Consider the following 26,093-nt stretch of genomic DNA (forward strand, 5'->3'; position numbering starts at 1 on the left):
TGCTGTGAGTGGCTGGGGAGATCTGATGTCACCCGAGTATAAAAATCGGCCCCTCCCGCGGCTCGGCTCAGATGCCTTGTGAGTTAGCTGAGGGAAAGTGGTATCGTGCTGGAGCTGCTGTAGGGAGAGCGTTAGGAGTTAGTGTAGGCTTCAAGAACTCCAACGGTCCTTCTCAGGGCCACATCTAATAGTGTGCAGTACTGTGTTAGCACTGTATTTTTTTTTTTTTTTCAAAATTGGATCTGCAGAGCATTGCGCCCTGCAATAGGGACAGAAGTGGTGGTTAGGCAGGGAGAGTGTTAGCAGTTAGTGTAGGCTTCAAGAACCCCAACGGTCCTTTCTAGGGCCACATCTATCCGTGTGCAGTACTGTCCAGGCTGCTGTTAGCAGTGTTGCATATATTTTTTTTTTTCTCAAAACCGGCTGTGCAGACCATTGCACCCGGCATTAATACTACAGGAATAGAATTGTGTAGGCAGGGCCAGAAGACATACATTATTCATTGAATAGACGCAGTGTGGCTTTTCCTTTGAAAAACAAGGGAAAAAATTCTATTTCGCCTGCCTCTGACAGTCCTCAGGGCTCTGGGTACGTGTGTGCTGCGTGCAGAACGTTAAAAAAAATCAGACGCAGCCAGCTACGTTTTACTGCAGGCTTGTGCCAATTTTTTTCCTGCATGGGAAATCCCTGATCTGCTGTAGCGAATAACTTTGCATCACTGCAGTTCTCTGACACATTTGCAGGGCCACAACACAGTTATTAAACTTAGTAGTATTCATTGAATACACGCAGTGTGGCTTGTCCTTTGAAAAACAAGGGAAAAAAATTCTATTTTGGCTGCAGGCTTGCGCCAATTTTTTTTTCCTGCATGGGAAATCCCTGATCTGCTGTAGCGAATAACTTTGCATCACTGCAGTTCTCTGACACATTTGCAGGGCCACAACACAGTTATTAAACTTAGTAGTATTCATTGAATACACGCAGTGTGGCTTTTCCTTTGAAAAACAAGGGAAAAAATTCTATTTCGCCTGCCTCTGACAGTCCTCAGGGCTCTGGGTACGTGTGTGCTGCGTGCAGAACGTTAAAAAAAATCAGACGCAGCCAGCTACGTTTTACTGCAGGCTTGCGCCAATTTTTTTCCTGCATGGGAAATCCCTGATCTGCTGTAGCGAATAACTTTGCATCACTGCAGTTCTCTGACACATTTGCAGGGCCACAACACAGTTATTAAACTTAGTAGTATTCATTGAATACACGCAGTGTGGCTTGTCCTTTGAAAAACAAGGGAAAAAAATTCTATTTTGGCTGCAGGCTTGCGCCAATTTCTTTCCTGGCTTGGAAATCACTGGTAATACAGCATGCTGAGCGGTAGGGGTAGGCCTAGAGGACGTGGACGCGGCCGAGGACACGTAGGCTCAAGTGATGGTGTGGGCACAGGCCGAGCTCCTGATCCAGGTGTGTCGCAGCCGACTGCTGTGCGATTAGGAGAGAGGCACGTTTCTGGCGTCCCCACATTCATCGCCCAATTAATGGGTCCACGCGGGAGACCTTTATTAGAAAATGAGCAGTGTGAGCAGGTCCTGTCGTGGATGGCAGAAAGTGCTTCCAGCAACCTATCGTCCACCCACAGTTCTGCGCCGTCCAGTGCTGCAAATCCGAATCCTCTGTCTGCTGCTCCTCCTTCCTCCCAGCCTCCTCACTCCACTACAATGACACATGCTCAGGAGCGGGAAGACTCCCAGGAACTGTTCTCAGGCCCCTGCTCAGATTGGGCAGCAGTGGTTCCTCTCCCACCAGAGGAGTTTATCGTCACTGATGCACAACCATTGGAAAGTTCCCGGGGTCCGGGGGATGAGGCTGGGGACTTCCGGCAACTGTCTCAAGACCTTTCAGTGGGTGAGGAGGACGATGACGATGAGACACAGTTGTCTTGCAGTGAGGTAGTAGTAAGGGCAGTAAGTCCGAGGGAGGAGCGCACAGAGGATTCGGAGGAAGAGCAGCAGGACGATGAGGTGACTGACCCCACCTGGTGTGCAACGCCTACTCAGGACAGGTCTTCAGAGGGGCAGGCAAGGGCAGCAGCAGGGCAGGTTGCAAGAGGCAGTGCGGTGGCCAGGGGTGGAGGCAGGGCCAGACCGAATAATCCACCAACTGTTTCCCAAAGCGCACCCTCACGCCATGCCACCCTGCAGAGGCCGAGGTGCTCTAAGGTCTGGCAGTTTTTCACAGAGACGCCTGACGACCGACGAACAGTGGTGTGCAACCTTTGTCGCTCCAAGATCAGCCGGGGAGCCACCACCAACAGCCTCACCACCACCAGCATGCGCAGACATATGATGGCCAAGCACCCCACAAGGTGGGACGAAGGCCGTTCACCGCCTCCGGTTTGCACCGCTGCCTCTCCCCCTGTGCCCCAACCTGCCACTGAGATCCAACCCCCCTCTCAGGACACAGGCACTACCGTCTCCTGACCTGCACCCACACCCTCACCTCCGCTGTCCTCGGCCCCATCCACCAATGTCTCGCACCGCACAGTCCAGCCGTCGCTAGCGCAAGTGTTGGAGCGCAAGCACGCCGCCACGCACCCGCACGCTCAATCGTTAACCGTCCACATAGCCAAATTTATCAGCCTTGAGATGCTGCCGTATAGGGTTGTGGAAACGGAGGCTTTCAAAGCTATGATGGCGGCGGCGGCCCCGCGCTACTCAGTTCCCAGTCGCCACTACTTTTCCCGATGTGCCGTCCCAGCCCTGCACGACCACGTCTCCCGCAACATTGTACGCGCCCTCACCAATGCGGTTAGTGGCAAGGTCCACTTAACTACGGACACGTGGACAAGCACAGGCGGGCAGGGCCACTACATCTCCCTGACGGCACATTGGGTGAATTTAGTGGAGGCTGGGACAGAGTCAGAGCCTGGGACCGCTCACGTCCTACCCACCCCCAGAATTACGGGCCCCAGCTCGGTGGTGGTATGTTCGGCGGTGTATGCTTCCTCCACTAAAGCACGCTCCTTCTCCTCCTCCTCCTCAACCTCTGTCTCGCAATCTAGATGTGTCAGCAGCAGCAGGACGTCGCCAGCAGTCGGTGTCGCGCGGCGTGGCAGCACAGCGGTGGGCAAGCATCAGCAGGCCGTGCTGAAACTACTCAGCTTAGGAGATAGGAGGCACACGGCCCACGAACTGCTGCAGGGTCTGACAGAGCAGACCGACCGTTGGCTTGCGCCGCTGAGCCTCCAACCGGGCATGGTCGTGTGTGACAACGGCCGTAACCTGGTGGCGGCTCTGCAGCTCGGCAGCCTCACGCACGTGCCATGCCTGGCCCACGTCTTTAATTTGGTGGTTCAGCGCTTTCTGAAAAGCTACCCACGCTTGTCAGACCTGCTCGTAAAGGTGTGCGGCTCTGTGCACATTTCCGCAAGTCCCACACGGACGCTACCACCCTGCGCACCCTGCAACATCGGTTTAATCTGCCAGTGCACCGACTGCTGTGCGACGTGCCCACACGGTGGAACTCTACGCTCCACATGTTGGCTAGGCTCTATGAGCAGCGTAGAGCTATAGTGGAATACCAACTCCAACATGGGCGGCGCAGTGGGAGTCAGCCTCCTCAATTCTTTTCAGAAGAGTGGGCCTGGTTGGCAGACATCTGCCAGGTCCTTCGAAACTTTGAGCAGTCTACCCAGGTGGTGAGCGGCGATGCTGCAATCATTAGCGTCACCATTCCTCTGCTATGCATCTTGAGAAGTTCCCTGCAAACCATAAAGGCAGCCGCTTTGCGCTCGGAAACAGAGCCGGGGGAAGACAGTATGTCGCTGGATAGTCAGAGCACCCTCCTGTCTATATCTCAGCGCGTTCAGGAGGAGGAGGAGGAGCATGAGGAGGATGAGGAGGAGGGGGAAGAGACAGCTTGGCCCACTGCTGACGGTACCCATGCTGCTTGCCTGTCATCATTTCAGCGTATATGGCCTGAGGAGGAGGAGGATCCTGAAAGTGATCTTCCTAGTGCGGACAGCCATGTGTTGCGTACAGGTACCCTGGCACACATGGCTGACTTCATGTTAGGATGCCTTTCTCGTGACCCTCGCGTTACACGCATTCTGGCCACTACAGATTACTGGGTGTACACACTGCTCGACCCACGCTATAAGGAGAACCTTCCCACTCTCATTCCCGAAGAGGAAAGGGGTTCGAGAGTGTTGCTATACCACAGGACCCTGGCGGACAAGCTGATGGTAAAATTCCCATCCAACAGCGCTAGTGGCAGAAGGCGCAGTTCCGAGGGCCAGGTAGCAGGGGAGGTGCGGAGATCGAGCAGCATGTACAGCCCAGGCAGTGCAACAGTCTTTAAGGGCCTGGACAGCTTTATGGCTCCCCAGCAAGACTGTGTCACCGCTCCCCAGTCAAGGCTGAGTCGGCGGGAGCACTGTAAAAGGATGGTGAGGGAGTATGTAGCCGATCGCACGACCGTCCTCCGTGACGCCTCTGCCACCTACAACTACTGGGTGTCGAAGCTGGACACGTGGCCTGAACTAGCGCTGTATGCCCTGGAGGTACTTGCTTGTCCTGCGGCTAGCGTCTTGTCGGAGAGGGTGTTTAGTGCGGCTGGGGGAATCATCACAGATAAGCGTACCCGCCTGTCAACCGACAGTGCCGACAGGCTAACACTCATCAAGATGAACAAAGCCTGGATTTCCCCAGACTTCTCTTCTCCACCAGCGGACAGCAGCGATACCTAAGCAATACGTAGGCTGCACCCGCGGATGGAAGCATCGTTCTCTCTCACCATCCAAAACGGGGACATTTCTGCTTCATCAATCTGTGTATAATATTCCTCCTCCTCCTCCTGCTCCTCCTCCTGAAACCTCACGTAATCACGCTGAACGGGCAATTTTTCTTAGGGCCACAAGGCTCACTCATATAATTTTTCTAAAAATTTTTTATACGTTTCAATGCTCTTAAAAGCGTTGGAACTTTAACTTGAAACAATTTTTCGTTAAACTGGGCTGCCTCCAGGCCTAGTTACCACTTAAGCCACATTAACCAAAGCGATTAATGGGTTTCACCTGCCATCTTGGTTGGGCATGGCCAATTTTTACTGAGGTACATTAGTACTGTTGGTACACCAATTTTTTGGGGCCCTCACCTACAGTGTAATCATAGCAATTTCTATGTTCTTCGCCTGCACTCATGGTACAGAAAGGTGTGTGGGGTTGGCCTACACTTTAGCTACATAAATGTAACTTGGGCCTTGGCTATACTGCAGCTACTGAAATGGAACTAAGACTGCGCTCCCACTATACTGCTGCTTCGGAATTGTTCCTGGGGCCTGTGTAGGCTGCTACTATTACTTAAATGGAACTTAGACTATGCTCCTCCTATACTGCGGCTTCGGAATTGTTACTGGGGCCTGTCTTGAGTGCTACTATTACTGAAATGGAACTAATACTGTGCTCCCCCTATAATGCTGCTAGTGATATGTTAGTGGGGCCTGTCCTAATGCTACGGCTGAAATGTTACGAATTCTGGGCTCTGCCTATACCGCTGCTAATGGTATGTCTCTGGGGTGTGGAAACAGAGGCTTCCCAAAGACATGATGGCGGCGAGGCCATTTCCCACCAACGCGGTTACTGTTAAGGTGCATATAACCACGGACACGTGGAGAGGACACGTAGTGCCTCAAAAACATCCCCCTCCTCCTCCAACAATGAAAACATTCTTGGCAAATGCCTTTGCATTGGTTCGTCTGGTGGCAGTCCAAGAATTTCACCTTTACCGACACAACAAGAGAGCCCCCCCACCATCCCCCCGCCACGGCCCACTTAATCCTGGCCACATTCCGAAAACCAACAAAATACAACCGTGCTACTAGGTCCGCAGTCACCACCACATTACCACCAACGCGGTTACTGTTAAGGTACATATTACCAGTCTGACTGGGGCATACAGACACCTTGACAGAATGAATAGTGTGTGGCACATAGGTTCCCCATTGCTATGCCCACGTGTGCAGCTCCTGATGGAGGTGGTACAGGATTGGATTTCTCATTGCTTCTGTACAGCATTGTGGGCTATCGCCCCACCACTTTTAAAGAGGGTCGCTGCCTAGCCGTGCCAACCCTCTGCAGTGTGTGCCTGCAGTTCCTCCTCATGGCAGACGCACTTATAAATAGACATGAGGGTGGTGTGGCATGAGGGCAGCTGAAGGCTGCGCAGGGACAGTTTGGTGTGCGCTGTGGACACTGTGTCGTGCAGGGGGGAGGGGGGTTGGGCAGCATGTAACCCAGGAGAAGTGGCAGCGGAGTGTCATGCAGGCAGTGATTGTGCTTTGTTGTAGCTAGTGTGGTGCTTAGCTAAGGTATGCCATGCTAATGAGGGCTTTTCAGAAGTAAAAGTTGTTGGGAGGGGGGGGGGCCCACTCTTGCCGGTATTGTGGCTTAATAGTGGGACCTGTGAACTTGAGATGCAGCCCAACATGTAGCCCCTCGCCTGCCCTATCCGTTGCTGTGTCGTTCCCATCACTTTCTTGAATTGCCTAGATTTTCACACATGAAAACCTTAGCGAGCATCGGCGAAATACAAAAATGCTCGGGTCGCCCATTGACTTCAATGGGGTTCGTTACTCGAAACGAACCCTCGAGCATCGCGATAAATTCGTCCCGAGTAACGAGCACCCGAGTATTTTGGTGCTCGCTCATCTCTAATAGATACTCCATAATAATGTAATTTGTACCAATTTACCTTTTCCATTTTAATGAGGAAGGCATCAACATAGTCTCGGGGATTTTCAGGATCCAAAGTCTCTTGATTGATTTTCACCCTGCTATCAACATACTGAATAAGTTTCTTGAAGAGCTTATTTATTTTCTGGTGAGGCCCCGGAATGAAACTCATTATCCAAGGAAACATATCATATATCTGAGATGAAAACAGATAAATATAATAGGAATTTACTGATCCAGCTAGAAAAATTATTTGCATGCATGTTTAATGAAACTGCACCCGAAAAAAAAAAATAAACTCAATTCATTGAATCGTAAAAACAGCTGTAATAAGTGTTTTCTCTTTACCTGCCCGCAGGGTGAACTGATAGTCAAAAATGTTTCATATATACACGTCATAATAGTAGAAATTTCTTCATCCTCATAGTTATGGCGATGTCCAAACATGATGGAGAAGATAACGTTGTAAAAGGCTTTGCTGAGATACTGCCGAGGATCGAAAAATGACTCTAGGGAGGAGGATTAATAATGGATAATATGATTGATTGTAAAATTACAGAAATATCTGACCAACAGATCTTTTTATGATTTTACTATGAGCAAACTCATATGCAGAAGCTAAGTTGCAAATCTCCTGTGCTTGTGTTTCAATGACAACACTTCCTGCTCATGTGGGAAGTTTTTTTTTACTTTTTACATTTTAAATAAAGTTTTTTGTATTTTGTTTAGTGCCCTAGAGACAGCTGAACATGTGACCTAATGAAGACTTTTTCAGTACACTTATATTACAGTATATTGTCTCTGAGCTGTTGTTCTATTACACAGGCAGACTAAAACTAAGGCTGGACCAGCTCAGTTATCCACAAAGGAATAGTTATCCCAATGTACCTGCCACAAAATAATGTTATCCTTGTGCCACAGTAAAATAGTTCCCTCTTTTGTGCCTCACAAAGTGATAGTGCTCATGCACACTTAAAATTCCCCTTTTGTGCCCCCATAATAGTGCCCCTATTTGTGCCCTCCATGGTGCACTAAAATAACATGCTGATGTTAAAGGGGTTGTCCCGCGAAAGCAAGTGGGGGTATACACTTCTGTATGGCCATATTAATGCACTTTGTAATATACATCGTGCATTAAATATGAGCCAAACAGAAGTTATTCACTTACCTGTTCCGTTGCTAGCGTCCTCGTCTCCATGGTGCCGTATAATTTCAGCGTCTAATCTCCCGATTAGACGCGCTTGCGCAGTCCGGTCTTCTCCCTTCTGAATGGGGCCGCTCGTGCCGGAGAGCTGCTCCTCGTAGCTCCGCCCCGTCACGTGTGCCGATTCCAGCCAATCAGGAGGCTGGAATTGGTAATGGAACGCACAGAGCCCACGGTGCACCATGGGAGAAGACCTGCGGTCCACCGTGGGTGAAGATCCCGGCGGCCATCTTCGCAAGGTAAGTAAGAAGTCACCGGAGAGCGGGGATTCGGGTAAGTACTATCCGTTTTTTTTTTAAACTCCTGCATCGGGTTTGTCTCGCGCCGAACGGGGGGGCTATTGAAAAAAAAAAAAAAACGTTTCGGCGCGGGACAACCCCTTTAAGCCTCTTACAAGTTAATTGTGCCCTTCAATGTAATGTTCCCCCTCTTACTGCCCTCACAGACTACTTATAGCAGTCCCTTTTAGTTCTCTACAGAGTAGTATAATGGTAGTTCTCTGGTCCAAGAGTTCACCAGGCACCTTCAGATCTTATATTCTTTGCCTCTTCATAGGATGCACCACTGGTGCCTGGCAGGATGTGCAGCCTGTATCTTCTATCTTCCTCTGCCTTCTCCACTCTGGTGCCTTAGAGAACACTAGAGGAATGAAAAAGGAAGGATGCAGGCCACACATTCTGCCTGGTGCCAGTGGCATGTTTTGAGGGGAGACAGAAAATATAAGATCTGAAGCTTCCAAAACAGTGACCACCAGTCAGTGCTAGTGTGGTGAGCAGAACCTCTGGCCCCCCAGGCTTATGGGCCAAGTTGTAATTGCAACAGCTGTGACCCCTATAGAAACACTACTAGGTAATACTATATATTTGTCTATCTAAAAAAGCCTTGCTGCTATGGAAAAAAACCCTCTATAATATGTAGCCACACAGAAGCACCTTATGGCAACATATGGAGTACCTGTATCTGCATAGTATTAAACCATAGGGACTCTATGTAGTGACTATACAATGTTTTATATTAACATTTTGGTCAATTTTCTTCTCACTCACCTTCTCTGATTTGGAAATTTCTATACTAACCTTTGGTATTCTTTAGAGCTGCGACCAAATGGTAGGCCTCCTCACGAATGCGATCCTCTGTGCTTCTCTTACCAAAACCAAAATCTCGCAGAGTTATGAGAGAAAAGCGCCTGAGAGCTCTCCATCTCTTCATGTTCGAAGTAAAGGCGATGCCTGTCATACAAAAATCACATATGAATGTTACTCGATTAACTAATCAAATAATATAATCATATAAATTATTAAGTTATCAATATGCACAAAAGGAATTAAAAGTTGTCAAGATGGACAGGTTTTTCTTACCATAGTTCTTGTAGAAGGCATCAAAGGCTGGCAAGTCACCTCGATTTAGGTAATCATCACCTTTGTCCAGAAATATTTCTTTCACAAGCTTGTACCCAGTGACCACCACAACTGGACGGGAGCCAAGATAGACCGTGAACACATCACCGTACTTCTCACTGAGCTGAAAATAAGAATGGTGGAAGTTTGCAGAGTTTTATATGTGAACACACCCAATAGAAAAATAGCTAAACCAGTCACCTTCAACGACTGTTTCAGTCCAACTCTAGAGAATCTGATCATGCTATGAGAATACACGATTTCCTGCCCATGAACGGCAATCCATAGCGATTTTCCGCTCCTGGGAGAGAAATCGCAGCATACTGCGATTTTGTCCGAGCTACGCATGGCGGCCTTCCATTGAAGTCAATGGAAGCCGTCCGTTCCGCAGCTATTTTGCAATCCTCATTGCAGAATGGTCACGGGAGCCGTGTCATCACCGTAGCGACGGCACAACGTCCTCTTTACTGTGCATTTGTGCCGGCGCTCCGGCTGGCACATCCGCAGCAGAGGAGAAGACAGTGTAGAGGTAAGCTGGGGTCATGGCAGAACACCCACCGTCATGCACTCGGCACAGCTACCAAACAAATTGAATGTGAACTGATTGGTTGTTAATAGCCACACATTTTTGGGCAAACTATTAACAACCAACAGTCAGTTAAAGGGGTTTCCCATGCAAAAAATTGCTACAATAAAAATAGTTAAAAAAAAAGAAAGAGGTTTCCCACAAAAATACTATTGATGACCATAATCAGGATAGGTCATCGATAGTTCATCAGCCATGTCTCGCCTGCTGACAGTGTCGGTATACACTGGGGTCGGAGCCGAAGTCACTGCACCCACCCTAATTAGTGATGAGCGAGCATACTCGTCCAAGCTTGATGCTCGTTCGAGTATTAGGGTACTCGAGATGCTCGTTACTCGAGCCGAGCACCACGCGGTACTTGAGTCAATTCCATTTCCTTTCCTGCATCTTTAGCGCCATTTTCTGGCCAATAGACATGCAGGGAAGGCATTACAACTTCCTCCTCTGACGTTCCAGCCCTATTCCAACCCCCCTCCAGTGAGTGGCTAGCGAGATCAATTGACCGCCGAGTATTTAAAGCAGTCTCGCCTGCAGCTCGCCTCAGACACACACTGGGAGAGATCAGGGAGAGTGCTGCTGCTGCTATAGGGAAAGTGTTAGTGTAGGTTCCTGTCCTCAAGAACCCCAACGGTCCTTCTTAGGCCCACATCTGACTGTGTGCATTACTGTTGTGGCTGCTTGGAGCAGTTTTGCACAAATGTTTTATTTCTTTTTTCATCTCGGGCTGTGCAGGCCATTACAGCTATAGCGTTCTCAGTCTGCAGTCAATTATACTGAGTATAGGGAAAGTGCTGCTAAGATAGGGACAGTGGTAGTGTAGAATCCTGTCTACAAGAACCCCAATGGTCCTTCTTAGGGCTACCTGTGACTGTGTGAATTTTACAGGGTGTCTGATGGGAGTTGTAGTCCATTACTATTGCGCAGCTAGGCCTGTTTGCAGCCTTCCGTCTAATTTTTTTCGGCCTGGAGTTTGCATTACAATAACTCTCTCAGCGACAAACAATTCCATCATTAATTAAACCGGTCTGTGTCCGCAGTGAATTTGAGACGCACAGCGTATGGCCTACGCAGCCACTTACAGAGGGAAAGGGATATACACACTATACAGCCTGTATTCTTTAAAAAAAAACAAAAAAAAAAACCCTTCTTAGGGCTACCTCTGACCGTCTGAATTTTACAGGGTGACAGGTGGGAGTTGTAGTCCATCAGTATTGCAGTTAGGCCTGTTTGCAGCCTTCCTTCTAATTTTTTTTGGCCTGGAGTTTGCATTACAATACCTCTCTCAGCGACAAACAATTCTATAATTAATTACACCGGTCTCTGTCCGCAGTGAATTTGAGATGCACAGCGTACGGCCTACGCAGCCACTCACAGAGGGAAAGTGATATACACACTATACAGCCTGTATTCTTTAAAAAAAAACCTTCTTAGGGCTACCTCTGACCGTCTGAATTTTACAAGGTGACTGGTGGGTGTTGTAGTCCATCACTATTGCACAGCTAGGCCAGTTTGCAGCCTTCCGTATATTTTTTTTCTGGCTGGAGTTTGCATTACAATACCGCTCTCAGCAACAAAGTGTACGCAAATAATTCCATAATTATTTACACCGGTCTGAGTCCGCAGTGAATTTGAGACGCACAGCGTATGGCCAACGCAGCCACTTATAGAGGGAAAGTGATATACACACTATACAGCCTGTATTCTAAAAAAAAATTTAAAAAGCCCCTTCGTTGGGCTACCTTTCACCGTTTAAATTTTACTGGGTGTCTGATGGGAGTTTTAGTCCATCAGTATTGCACTTAGACCTGTTTGCGGCCTTCCTTACTATTTTTTTCAGCCTGGAGTTTGCGTTACTATACTGCTCTCAGCGAAGCAGTGTACGCAAACAATTCCATAATTCTTTACACCGGTCTGTGTCCGCAGTGAATTTGAGATGCACAGCGTACGGCCAACGCAGCCACTTATAGAGGGAAAGTGGTATACACACTATACAGCCTGTATTCTTTTAAAAAAGCAAAACAAAAAGCCCCTTCGTTGGGCTACCTTTCACCATTTAAATTTTACTGGGTGTCTGGTGGGAGTTTTAGTCCATCAGTATTGCAGTTAGGCCTGTTTGCTGCCTTCCTTACTATTTTTTTCTGCCTGGAGTTTGCCTTACAATACCTCTCTCAGCGAAGCAGTGTAAGCAAACAATTCCATGAGTATTTACACCGGTCTGTGTCTGCAGTGAATTTGACGTTCAGCGTACGGCCAACACAGCCACTTATAGAGGAAAAGTGATATGCACACTATATAAGCCTGTCTTTTATACCAAAAAAAAACCCAAAAAGCTCCTTAGTTGGGCTACCTCTGACCGTCTGCATTTTACTGGGTGCCTGGTGGGAGTTTTAGTGCATCAATATTGCACTGCTAGGCCTGTTTGCGGCCTTCCTTACAATTTTTTTCTGCCTGGAGTTAGCGTTGCAATTCCGCTCTCATCGTGAAAGTGTACGTGCATAATTCCTTAAGTATTTACAGCGGTCTGTGTCTGCTCTATCCATCATGCTGAGGGGTAGGGGTCGAGGACGTGGACACGGGCGAGGACGCGGAGTTCCAAGTGAGGGTGTGGGCAAAGGCCGAGTTCCTGGTCCAGGTGAATTCCAGCCGGCTGCTGCGGGATTATGGGAGAGGCAAGTTTCTGGGGTCCCCAGCTTCATATCACAATTTATGGGTCCGCGTGGTAGACCTTTATTGCAAACAGAGCAGTGTGAGCAGGTCCTGTCATGGATGGCAGAAAATGCATCCAGCAATGTATCGGGCACCCAGTCTTCTACGCAGTCCACTGCTGAAACTCTGAATCCTATAGCTGCTGCTCCTCCTTCCTCAGCCACCTCACTCCATGACAATAGCATCATCTGAGCAGGCAGACTCCCAGGAACTGTTCTCGGGTCCCTGCCATGAGTGGGAAACCTGGTTCCTCCCTCACCTGAGGAGATTGTCGTGACTGATGCCCAACCTTTGGAAAGTTCCCGGGGTGCGGGTGAGGAGACTGGGGACTTCTGCCAAGTGTCTCAAGAGCTTTCACTTGGTGAGGAGGACGATGATGATGATGAGACGGAGTTGTCTATCAGTGCAGTAGTAGCAAGGGCAGTCAGTCCGAAGGAGGAGCGCACAGAGGATTCGGAGAAAGAGCAGCTGGACGATGAGGTAACTGACCCCACCTAGTTTGCTAAGCCTACTGACGACAGGTCTTCAGAGGGGGAGGCACGTGCAGCAGCAGGACAGGTTGGGAGAGGCAGTGGGGTGGCCAGGGGTAGAGGCAGGGCCAGAGTCAATAATCCCCCAAGTGTTTCCCAAAGCACCCCCTCACACCAAGCCACCGTGCAGAGAGCTAGGTGTTAAAAGGTGTGGATGTTTTTTCAGTGAGAGCGCGGACGACCGTCAAACAGTGGTGTGCAACCTGTGTCGCACCAAGATCAGCCGGGGAGCCATCACTACCAGCCTCACCAGCATGCGCAGGCATATGATGGCCAAGCACCCCACAAGGTGGGACGAAGGCCATTCACCGCCTCCGGGTCACACTACTGCCTCTACCCCTGTGCCCCAACCTGCCACGCAGATCGAACCCCCCTCTCAGGGAACAGGCATGAGCGCCTCCCGGCCTGCACCCACACCCTCACCTCTGCTGTCCTCAACACCATCCGGCAATGTCTCTCAGCGCAGCGTCCAGCTGTCACTAGCGCAAGCGTTGGAGCGAAAGCGCAAATACGCCGCCACGCACCCACACGCTCAAGCTTTAAACGTGCACATTGCCAAATTAATCAGCCTGGAGATGCTGCCGTACAAGCTTATGGAAACGGAGGCTTTCAAAAACATGATGGCGGCAGCGGTCCCGCGCTACTTGGTCCCCAGTCGCCACTATTTTTCCCAGTGTGCCATCCCAGCCCTGCACAACAGCGTCTCCCGCAACATTATACGTGCCCTCACCAACGCGGTTACTGGGAAGGTCCACTTAAAAACGGACACGTGGAAAAGTACAGGCGGGCAGGGACACTATATCTCCCTGACGGCATATTGGGTGAATTTAGTGGAGGCTGGGACCGATTCAGAGCCTGGGACCGCTCACATCCTACCCACACTCAGAATAGCGGGTCCCAGCTCGGTGCTGGTATCTGCGGCGGTTTATGCCACCTCCACTAAACCCTCCCCCTCCTCCTCCTCCTACGCAATCTCTACCTTGCAATCAAGATGTGTCCCCAGCATGTCGCCAGCAGTCGGTGTCACGCGGCGTGGCAGCACAGCGGTGGGCAAGCGTCAGCAGGCCGTGCTGAAACTAATCAGCTTAGAAGAGAAGAGGCACACGGCCCCCGAACTGTGGCAGGGTCTGACAGAGCAGACCGAATGCTGGCTTTCCCCGCTGAGCTTCCAACCGGGCATGGTCGTGTGTGACAACGGCCGTAACCTGCTGGTGGCTCTGCAGCTCAGCAGCCTCACACACGTGCCATGCCTGGCCCACGTCTTCAGTTTGGTGGTTCAGCCGTTTTTGAAAAACTACCCTCACTTGTCAGACCTGCTCGGAAAGGTGCGCCGGGTCTGCGCACATTTCCGCAAGTCCACCATGGATACTGCCACCCTGTGGACCCTGCAACATCGGTTTAATCTGCCAGTGCACAGACTGCTGTGCGACATGCCCACACGGTGGAATTCTACGCTCCACATGATGGCCGGGCTCTATGAGCAGCATAGAGCAATAGTGAAATACCAACTCCAACACGGTCGGCGTAATGGGAGTCAGCCTCCTCAATTCTTTACCGAGGAGTGGGCCTGGAGGGCAGATATCTGCCAGGTCCTTGCAAACTTTGAGGAGTCTACCCAGATGATGAGCGGTGATGCTGCAATCATTAGCATCACCATTCCTCTGCTATGCCTGCTGAGAAGTTCGCTGCAAAGCATAAAGGCTGACACTTAGTGGTCAGAACAGGAGATGGGGAAAAGAGTGTGTCGCTTGATAGTCAGAGAACCCTGATGTCTATATCTCAGCGCGTTTTGAAGGAGGAGGAGGAGGAGGAGGGAGAGGAGCAGGAGGGAGAGGGGGAAGACACAGCTGGGCCCATTGCAGAGGGTACCCATGCTGCTTGCCTGTCATCTGTTCAGCGTGTATGGCCTTTGGAGGAGGAGGATCCTGAAAGTGATCTTCCTAGTGAGGACAGCCATGTGTTGCGTACTGGTACCCTGGCACACATGGCTGACTTCTTGTTAGGCTGCCTTTCTCGTGACCCTCGCGTTAGATGCATTCTGGCCACTACGGATTACTGGGTATACACCCTGCTCGACCCACGGTATAAGGAGAACCTTTCCACTCTCATTCCCGAAGAGGAAAGGGGTTCGAGAGTGATGCAATACCACAGGGCCCTGGTGGACAAACTGATGGTAAACTTCCCATCTGACAGCGCTAGTGGCAGAAGGCGCAGTTCCGAGGGCCAAGTAGCAGGGAGGCACGGAGATCAGGCAGCATGTTCAGCAGGGCAGGGGAACACTCTCCAAGGCCTTTGCCAGCTTTATGGCTCCCCAGCAAGACTGTGTCACCACTCCCCAGTCAAGGCTGAGTCGGAGGGAACACTGTAAAAAGATGGTGAGGGAGTACGTAGCCAATTGTATCACCGTCCTCCGTGATGCCTCTGCTTCATACAACTACTGGGTGTCAAAGCTGAAGACATGGCACGAACTTGCGCTGTATGCCCTGGAGGTGCTTGCTTGCCCTGCTGCTAGCATCTTGTCAAAGAGGGTGTTTAGTGCAGCTGGGGGAATCATCACGGATAAGCGTACCCGCCTGTCAACTGCCAGTGCCGACATGCTTACACTCATAAAGATGAACAAAGCCTGGATTTCCCCAGACTTCTCTTCTCCACCAGTGGAGAGCAGCGGAACCTAAAGATCCTTTTTACTGCAACCGTGGATCGGAGTCCGCTTCATGCCTGCGATTGCCGAGGCTGTGGGCCGAGGCCTATATCCCGGGGGAACTGCAACTGCACTAGGTTGGGCCTGTGGAACTTTTTCCTGGCTAATGCAGTCTTTGGAGCAGTGAAAGAAAACGTAACTGATTTAATGAGACCTTCACAGGTGTACTAGCATCGAAGTCTGCTTCATGTCTACGATTGCTGAAGCTGTAGGCCGAGGCCTATGTCGTCAGCGCAGTGTAAGTCTGCCATGTTTGGCCACTCTGATTTCTTTATTGTTCATGTCTTAGGTTGCCTAGGACCCACCTATGCTGTGGGTGCACACAGACTTTCCATCGCGGTGTTTGACCTGTCTGGCACAAAGACACTGACTGACTTGGGTAGGGGACGGCATGCAGATGGCTTTCCCCTTGCGGTGTCGATTGAGCTATCCGACAGCTAGACAGAATGAATACTGTGTCGGCACATGGAGTCCCCATAGCTATGTATCTCATGCCCACATTTGCAGCTCCTGACGGAGGTTGGCACTTTATTGGAATGAAGATCGAACGTCAATTTCTCATTGATTCTGAACAGCATTGTGGGCTATCGCCCCCCCCCCCTTTTAAAGAAGGTCGCTGCAGTGTGTGCAGCGCTAGCCCCATTGAAAACATAGGGAGAATGCAGCGAACTTCTGCCACAGCTGTGGCAGGAGTTTCCTTCATCCCCGCGGGGACCACGGGGATGAAGGAATCCTCTGCCACAGCTGTGACAGCTGTGGCAGACGTCCGCGGCATTCTATCCTATTGCTTTCAATGGGATCGGCACTGCTGCCGATCCCATTGAAAGCACTGCTTTCTGGCAAGCCCCGCAGTATGATTATTGGGGAAGAGCTTGAACTATAAGCCCTCACTGATAATCATCAATAAATGGTAAAACAATTTTTTTTTTAATTACTCACCTCTTCGGCGCTTAGACGCGTCCTCCGGCTGGTCCCCCTGCATTGCTGTTAAGCTCTTTCAGCAGGTGGGGATTTAAAAATCACCGCCTCCTGAAAGGGCTGTGCTGATTGGCTGAGGGCTCAGCCAATAGCAGCTAGTGCTTAGCTATTGGCTGAGCGCTCAGCCAATGACAGATAGCCCTTAGCTATTCATTCATGAATAGCAATATCTTAGCTATTGAAAGCAATGGGATAGCATGCTGCTGACTTCTGCCACAGCTGTGGCAGATGATTCCTTCATCCCTGCGGTCCCCATGGAGATGAAGGAAACTCCTGCCACAGCTGTCACAGCTGTCACAGCTGTGGTAGAAGTCCGTGGCATTCTCCCTCTCTTTTCAATGGGGCTAGCGCTGCTACCGCTGGACCTATTGAAAAGACTGGCGATATCCCGGTGTGATGCCGTTTTTTTTCTCACACTGCGCTGCGAGACTTTTCCTTTATTCTCGCAGCGCAGTGGAGAAAAAAAAGCCAGTGGGTGTGAGGGCTACATCTGACAGTGTGCATTATAGTTATGGCTGGCTGGGAGCAGTAGTGCACCAACTTTTGTATTATGCATCTAGGCCTGTTCCCACCCTTCCAGTTATAGCGTTCTCAGCTTGCAGTGCATTACACCGAGGTAATTTAACACCAAACTATTTCAGCTCTGCTACTGTGCAGAGCGTCTCACAATACCCTTTCCTTGGTGGGTTTGAGATAGCCGCAGTTACCAGCACTATCCACTGGCTTTACAGTCTTCTCCCACTCCATACAGCCTCTCTTATCTACAAGTCTCTGTGAGCGGTAAATTACCTCTAGGTATCAGTGCAAGGCAGCAGGTTAATTTTTTCAAGCCACAGCATAGAGCCTCCGCTATCTACAAGTCTCTGTGTACGATGAATTAGCCACAGTTGTCAGTGCTGTAGAGTGGGGTAATTTATTTCGGCCCTGCTTTATTCTTAATCCGCCATGATGAGGAGAAGGTGTAAGGGTTGAGGACGTGGACGCGGACGTCAAAGTGAGGGTGTGGGCACAGGCCAAGTTCCTGGGCGTGGTGAATCACAGCCGGCTGCTGTAGGATTAGGAGAGAGGCAAGTTTCTGGCCCCCCCAGCTTCATATCAAAATTTGCGCGTCCGCGTGGTAGACCTTTATTACAGACATAGCAGTGCGAGCAGGTCCTGTCGTGGATGGCAGAAACCGCGTCCAGCAATGTATCGACCACACAGTCCACTACTCTCAGCCTAGGGATTGCAACTCTGAATCCTCTGGCTGCTCCTCCTTCCTCCCAGCCTCCTCACTCCATGAAAATGACACATTCTGAGCAGGCAGACTCCCAAGAACTGTTCTCGGGTCCCTGGCCTGAGTGGGAAAAAACGGTTCCTCTCTCACCTGAGGAGTTTGTCGTGACCGATGCCCAACTTTTGGAAAGTTCCCGGAGTCCGGGTGATGAGGCTGGGGACTTCCGGCAACTGTCTCAAAAGCTTTTTGTGGATGAGGATCATAAGACACAGTTGTCTGTCAGTGAGGTAGTAGTAAGGGCAGTAAGTCCGAGGGAGGAACGCACAGAGGATTTGGAGGAAGAGCTGCTGGACGATGAGGTGACTGACCCCAACTGGTTTGCTGAGCCTTCTGAGGACAGGGCTTCAGAGGGGGAGGCAAGTGCAGCAGCAGGACAGGTTTGAAGAGGCAGTGGAGTGGCCAGGGGTAGAGGCAGGGCCAGAGCGAAGAATCCCCCCACTGTTTCCCAAAGCACCCCACACAGCAAGCCTCCGTGCAGAGGGCTAGGTGTTCAAAGGTGTGGATGTTTTTTAGTGAGAGCGTGGACGACCGACGAACAGTGGTGTGCAACCTGTGTCACACCAAGATCAGCCGGGGAGCCACCACTACCAGCCTGACCACCACCAGCATGCGCAGGCATATGATGGCCAAGCACCCCACAAGGTGGGACGAAGGCCATTCACTGCCTCCGGGTCACACCACTCCTTCTTCCCCTGTGCCACAACCTGCCAAACAGATCCAATCCCTCTCCCAGGACGCAGGCACAAGCGCCTCCTGGCCTGGACCCACACCCTCACCTCCACGGTCCTCCACTCCATCCAGCAATGTCTCTCATTGCAGGGTTCAGCTGTCGCTAACACAAGCGTTGGAGCAAAAGCAGAAATACGTTGCCACCCACCCGCATGCACAAGCTTTAAACGCACACATTGCCAAATTAATCAGCTTGGACATGCTGCCATACAAGCTTCTGGAAATGAAGGGATTCAAAAACATGATGGCGGCGGTGGTCCCACACTACTCGGTCCCCAGTCGTCACTATTTTTCCCGGTGTGCCGTCTCCCACAACATAAATCGTGCCCTCACAAACGCAGTTACTGGGAAGGTCCACTTAACCACGGACACGTGGACAAGTACTGGCGGCCAGGGCCACTATATCTCCCTGATAGCACATTGGGTGGACTTGGTGGAGGCTGGGACTGAGTCAGAGTCTGGCACCGCTCATGTCCTATCCAAACCCAGAATAGCAGGTCCTACCTCGGTGCTGGTATCTGCAGCGTTTTATGCCACCTCCTCTAAACCCTCCCCCTCCTCCTCCTCCGCCACCTCTACCTCTCAATTAAGAAATGTGAGCATGTCGCCAGCAGTCGGTAGCGCGGCGCGACAGCACAGTGGTGGGCAAGCGTCAGCAAGCCGTGCTGAAACTAATCAGCTTAGGTGACAAAAGGCACACGGCCCCCGAACTGTAGCGGGGTCTGACAGAGCAGACCGACCTCTGGCTTTCGCCGCTGAGCCTCCAAACGGGCATGGTTTTGTGTGACATCGCCCGTAACCTGGTGGCGGCTCTGCAGCTCGGCAGCCTCACACACGTGCCATGCCTGGCCCACATCTTTAATGTGGTGGTTCAGCGGTTTCTAAAAAACTACCCCCACTTGTCTGACCTGCTCGGCAAGGTGCACCGCGTCTGCGCACATTTCCGCAAGTCCACCACGGACGCTGCCACCCTGAGGACGCTGCAACATCGGTTTCAGCTGCCAGAGCACCGACTGCTGTGCGACGTGCCCACATGCTGGAATTCTACGCTGCACATGTTGTGTGTAATACTTTCATTGGGTTCCAGGGGCTCGCCTATGCTGTGGGTGCACAAAGACTTCCCATTGCGTTGTTTTACCTGTCTGGTAGAAATACACTGACTAATTTGGCTAGGGCGCAGATGGCTTTCCCATTGCGGTGTTTAACCTATTTGGCACAAATACACTGAATGTCTAGGGCAGAAGTGTCGGCCGAGGTCCTGGGCGGATTGAAACTCTGCCATGTTTGGGCACTTTCTTTTCTTCATGTTTATTACTGTCTTTGAGTTTCATGGGCTTGCCTATGCTTTGGGTACACAAAGGCTTTCCCATTGCATTGTTCAGCTATCTGACACATATAAAGAATGAATTGGGCAGAAATGTGGGCCGAGTTCCTGGGCAGGGTGAAACTCTGCCATGTTTGGGCACTCTCTTTTTTTCCTGTTTAATACTGCCTAAAAGGTGTTTTAGGCCCCATTGCACACTCGTAGAGCCCTTGAGCAGCCAAAAAGATGGGGGACCCCCACAAATGATGCCATTTTGAAAATAAGACCCCTTAATGGATTCATCTAGGGGTGTACTGCCAATTTTGACCCCACAGTTTTTGAATGCAAAGCAGAAGGAAAAAATTATGACTTTCATTTTTTTGGCAATGATGTCATTTTATAAAGTTTTTTTTGTATAACACATATATAAATGAAGACTTTCAACCCAAAATGGATCCCCCTGTCTGTCATGTGTTCAGAAACATACCCATTATGGCTCTAATCTTATGTCCATATCCCCAATGGGTGCCAAACTGAAAGTAGCATTAAACTTTAATTTTTTTTATCCATTGGATAACGGTGATCATGTCACCAGGGTATGGTCATTGCGGCCACCAGTCACCACTCCAGACTCTCGACTACCTTTAGTAGCCAGGCGCAAGGAGATTTTAAATTTCCCTGGCCCTCCTTAGCGTCTGTGCTTATGTCCATTATTTTGCCGACGGGCGAATGCGCCAAAGTTGGGAAAGGGTCCATGGATAAAGATCTCATCAGGGGATATTTCTGGAGACTTTAGGTAAGTAATTTCACCTCCCCTCACCGATCATGTCCATGACAGGAGGTGAAATTTTAACTTTTTTACTTTTATGTGATCGTCATTATCGATTGGATAGCGGTGATCACGTGACCAGGGACCATATACCGTGGCCCCCGTAAAGTGTCTCCAGGCCCTCGGCTATGTTTGGTAGCCAAAAGCAGGTATGTCATTTCATCAACCCCTCATGGTTATGATCTGTGAGGGGAGATGAAACTTTAACTTTTTAAACTTTCTTTTTCTTTTTTTTTTAAACTTTTTTTTTTGCTTTAAACCAGAACATACAGCAGTTCCTGTTGATGTCTCTCTGCTCTCGGCTACACATGGTAGATGGGAGCCAGAAAGATCTCAAATTTCCTCGGGCACAAGCCCTTCTGAGCACCCGCCTGACGTTTACATCTGGTGCGCATGCGCAAAAGGCAACGTAAGGTCCTGGAAGGACCAGAACATCACGAGACATCGTGGCGGATGGGGGTGAGTACTTTCAGCTCTCCCATGGATCCGATCCATGAGGGGAGCTGAATCTTTAACTTTATTTACCTTTTTAACACTTTTATGCAATTGCTGTTATCCAGTGGATAGCGGCGATCATGTGACCAAGAGTCTCTCCTCATGGCTCCCCCCTCACTATTCCAGCTTGTTGGCTACCTCCGGCAGCCAACAGCATAGAGCTGTCATATCCACAGGTCCCGTAGCTTTAATCCTCAGGGCGAGTGTTTTTATGGCCCTGTAGTTTAAAGCCCACAAAGCCAGGATGTAAAAAGGCAATGAGGCGGTCACTAAGGGGTTAAGGCTTTATTCAAGGCAAAATCGCGATTTTGCGCAATCGCGATTTTAACATTACAAATCCCATAGACCCCTGCAGAAAAAAAAAACGCTGCGAATTTCACAGTGAAAAAAAACTGTAGTGGGTAGTCACCCTTATCAGGGAGCGACAAATAAACTAAACTTTAGTAAGCAAAATCTGATCAGCTTAGAACTACTATCGGTAACATTAATTGGGACAACATCCTCAAAAATATCAGTACAGAGGACAAATGGGAAAGGTTTAAAAGGATCCTAATCACCTCATGTGAGCAGTTCATTCCCTTTAAAAATAAAAGAACTTCAATTAAAAGGAAACCAATGTGGCTCAACAAGATGGTAAGAGAGGCAATAAACGAAAAAAAGAAAGCGTTCAAACTACTAAAGCAAGAAGGTAGTGAAGAAGCGCTAAAATCATACAGGGAAAGAAACAAAATACGCAAAGATAAGATCAAAATAGCTAAGGAGGAGACAGAAAGACTGATCGCCAAAGAGAGCAAAAACAACCCAAAACTATTCTTCAACGATATTAACAGGAAAAGGATTTGCACAGAGTGCACTGGCCCTTTAACAAATAATGCAGAAGAAATTATTGAAGCTGCTGGAGGGAAGGCAAATCTATTAAATAGTTTCTTTTCAAGCGTATTCACAAATGAAAAGGAAATGCCACATGAGATGCAGGGAAATAAAATGAACCCCGCACAAAATATCTCATACCTAACGCAGGAGGAAGGGCGGAATCGGTTAAAGAAGATTAAAATCGATAAATCGCCAGGCCCAGATAGAATACACCCAAGGGTTCTAAGGGAACTAAGTGATGAGATAGCTAGGCCGCTATATCTAATATTTCTGGATACTATCAAGACCGGGGTTGTACCATTGGATTGGCGCATTGCCAACGTGGTTCCAATTTACAAAAAGGGGACCAAAAGTGAGCCTGGTAACTACAGGCCGGTAAGTCTCACTTCAGTAACGGGAAAAATATTCGAGGGGTTTCTGAGAGACGCCATCGAAGAGTACCTCAAGGAGAACAATGGAATAACTCCTCACCAGCATGGATTCAGGAAAGGTCGATCATGTCAGACAAATCTGATCAGCTTCTACGATGAAGTAAGTACTAGGCTGGACCTGGGAGAGTCTATTGATGTTGTATATTTGGACTTCTCTAAAGCATTTAACACCGTGCCACATAATAGGCTAATATACAAAATGAGAAGCTCGGACTGGGTGAAAACGTGTGTAATTGGGTAAAGAATTGGCTCAATGATAGAAAGCAGAGGGTGGTAATAAATGGTTCATACTCTGATTGGGCCACAGTCGCTAGCGGGGTGCCACAGGGTTCAGTATTAGGCCCCATTCTGTTTAATATATTTATCAATGACCTGATAGAGGGACTGCACAGTAAAATATCAATATTTGCAGATGACACAAAATTATACAATATAATCAATGCAACGGAGGACAATGTGCGGCTACAAACGGACCGAGATAAGCCGGGGGCTTGGGCAGAAAAATGGCAGATGAAGTTCAATGTTGAAAAATGTAAGGTTATGCACATGGGCAGGAGAAACAGATGTCACCAATATTTACTAAATAAGGTACTGCTAGGGAAAAGTGAGATGGAAAAAGACCTGGGGGTACTAGTGGATTGTAGACTAAACTGGAGTAACCAATGCCAGTCAGCTGCTAGAAAAGCTAATAAAGTCTTGGGGTGCATTAAAAGAGGTATAGGGGCGAAGGATGAGAACATTATCCTTCCACTTTATAAGGCGCTTGTCAGGCCTCACATGGAATACTGCGTACAGTTCTGGACACCGGTGCTCAGGAAAGATATTACAGTGCTTGAGGGGGTTTAAAGAAGGGCAACTAAACTAATACATGGAATGAAGGGACTGGAATACCCAGAGAGGCATCAAAACTGGGATTATTCACCCCGGAAAAAAGACGGCTAAGGGGCGATCAAATAACTATGTATAAATACAGGAGGGGACGATACAAGGATCTCTCCCAGGATCTGTTTACACCCAGGACTGCGGCGGTAACAAGAGGGCATCCCCTACATTTAGAGGAAAGCAGGTTTAATCACCAACACAGAAGAGGGTTCTTTACTGTAAGAGCAGTGAGACTGTGGAACTCTCTGCCTGAGGACGTGGTGATGGCAGAATCAATAGAGGAGTTTAAAAGGGGACTTGATGTCTTTCTAGAGCGTAAGGATATTACAGGATATAAATCTTAGGTTATGTGTTAATCCGGATATACACCCAGGTAGGAAATATTAGGGGTTGATCCAGGGATTAGTCTGATTGCCATTAGGGAGTCTGGAAGGAATTTTTTCCCCAAAAGGGCTAATTGGCTTCTGCTCTTGGGGTTTTTTGCCTTCCTCTGGATCAACAACACAGGAGGATAAATAGGCTGGACTAGATGGACATTGTCTTCATTCAGCCTTACAAACTATGTTACTATGTTACCAGACTGTCTTTCCTGAAGCACATGCTTCGAGGTACTGACACTAAATTAGCTGCCACTAATGAAACCAGGACAAATGAAATACCAAGACAGTTGAAATACCAGCCAGGTGGCAACTTTATTTTCACCCCTTACTGATGTTTTATGTAATAAATATACATCATAATAGTGGAAGGAGAGTATAAGGTGAGCATGGGAGCCATGCCCACTCCGTATGTGATGGTTGCCAAGCATGTTACACAACTGATCCCTGCCTGCAGAACTCTGCGATCCTGGCTATTTATCTCTGATACTGGTATTTTATTCCTTTGATGCCACAGTCAGTACTGACAGAGGGAAGGGGGGCTCACAACACAATGGCGAGGTGCTGTATGTTAGTCGTGGCAGCCATAAAACTAGTGAAGGCCTCCGGGTTTGCCATCCAAGTACTTCTATTAAGCCCTGCCAGCAGGGTTACCACCAGGTGGGAAATCACTGGCCTGGCAGGTATTTTTACTGGGAGACCAATGCCAGTAAAAGCTTTGCAGTGTATATAAAGCAGCTACTCTACAGGTTATCTGCTGAGATATGAATTGTATATGTATGTAAGATAGCTGTACAGAAAAGCCATGAAGCCAAACCCTTAAAACAAAGCTTCTTTTTTACCTTAGCCAATATTTTTCAGTGAGAAGGGTGGCATGGTAACCAGAGGCAGTGCTTAATAGGAGAACATAAAGAGGCACAATACACTGCAATATAGAAGTATTGTATAAACCACTGCAGAACTTGGAGATACTCACTTTCATCAGCGAATTCACTGCATCTGTTCCTACATCTAGGGCATTACCCAGCAGCGGAAGTGGAGTGGGTCCGGGGGGAAGATTCCTACAGCTCCAAAAAGATTTTACACTTGAATATAAGATGATGCAGGAGATGAACAAAACAAAAATAAGGATCAGATCTTGGAATAAATCCATTCTGAGCTCGTTCATAGAAACAGAGGAGCCTCCAAATACTGAGCAACGTCATCTGATCTCTATCTATATACTAGGGAAAAACAAGAAGGAGGAGCTTGAATTAACTCAGTGTTTTCTATTTCAGCTCTGTCTTTTCTATGTTGCGTTTGCATTAAATCCACATGTGATACTGAGCATAGTAGATTCTTTTGTCTTTACTTCAGAAGGAGTCAGTAAGAATATATTATGGGCATTAGGTAATACCACATGACTAAAGGGGTTAGTGATACTGCACTACAAGGTAAGTAGCACCTCACGGCATGCCGCATGCCATGGGTTGTATGGCCACCTCAGCCCTTTATTAAAAGTTTACCAAAATAGCTAATAATATCAAAATCATATTGAAATGCATTCAATGCTCAAGACAAGCATGTTAAAGTGCATATAAAAATTACCACCTAAGGCTAGACGCACATTAGCATTTAAAATACTGTATGCCATGCATACGCGGTCTGTGTATCTACTTTTTTTTTACTTCCATATGTCACTGATTTTTCACATCTGCAAAAGAAAAAACCCTGCAACATGACCAATTCTTTTTTCTGCATCCCTTAATAAAAGCAGAAACATGGACTGCACACAGATGATATCTGAGTGATGTCCATTTTATGTATTGCCCACTTGACTTGATTGGGCAAGTCTCATTCATAAAACATACTAGCTTACCCGTCGCGCGTTGCTGCGAAGACAGACAGACATACATACATTTGTTTTTATATATATAAATAACAACCAATCACAGCGCAGCTTTCATGTTACCTCAGTAGTATAAGAAGTAGCCAGCAATCACAGCACAGCTTTCATGTTACCTCAGCAGTATAATATATAACAACCAATCACAGCGCAGCTTTCATGTTACCTCAGCAGTAAGAGAAATAACAAC

General features: G+C 48.7%; 1 protein-coding gene across 1 annotated transcript in view; it reads right to left on the bottom strand.

Annotated features, from left to right (window-relative positions):
- The window catches only part of LOC136573224 (cytochrome P450 2A4-like), a 58,678-nt gene extending 33,459 nt beyond the window's left edge, over window positions 1-25,219 (bottom strand). Inside the window, exons 1-5 of the mRNA XM_066574509.1 lie at window positions 24,995-25,219; window positions 9,284-9,446; window positions 9,002-9,154; window positions 7,070-7,230; window positions 6,741-6,917 (exon numbers count right to left, since the gene is read on the bottom strand). Of these exons, the coding sequence (XP_066430606.1) occupies window positions 6,741-6,917; window positions 7,070-7,230; window positions 9,002-9,154; window positions 9,284-9,446; window positions 24,995-25,186 (846 nt within the window). The 5' untranslated portion in view covers window positions 25,187-25,219. The remainder of the gene's footprint in view (window positions 1-6,740; window positions 6,918-7,069; window positions 7,231-9,001; window positions 9,155-9,283; window positions 9,447-24,994) is intronic.
- Between the last annotated feature and the right edge of the window lie 874 nt (window positions 25,220-26,093).

Source organism: Eleutherodactylus coqui, chromosome 7 (assembly GCF_035609145.1).
Source record: "Eleutherodactylus coqui strain aEleCoq1 chromosome 7, aEleCoq1.hap1, whole genome shotgun sequence".
Taxonomy (NCBI): Eukaryota; Metazoa; Chordata; class Amphibia; order Anura; family Eleutherodactylidae; genus Eleutherodactylus; species Eleutherodactylus coqui.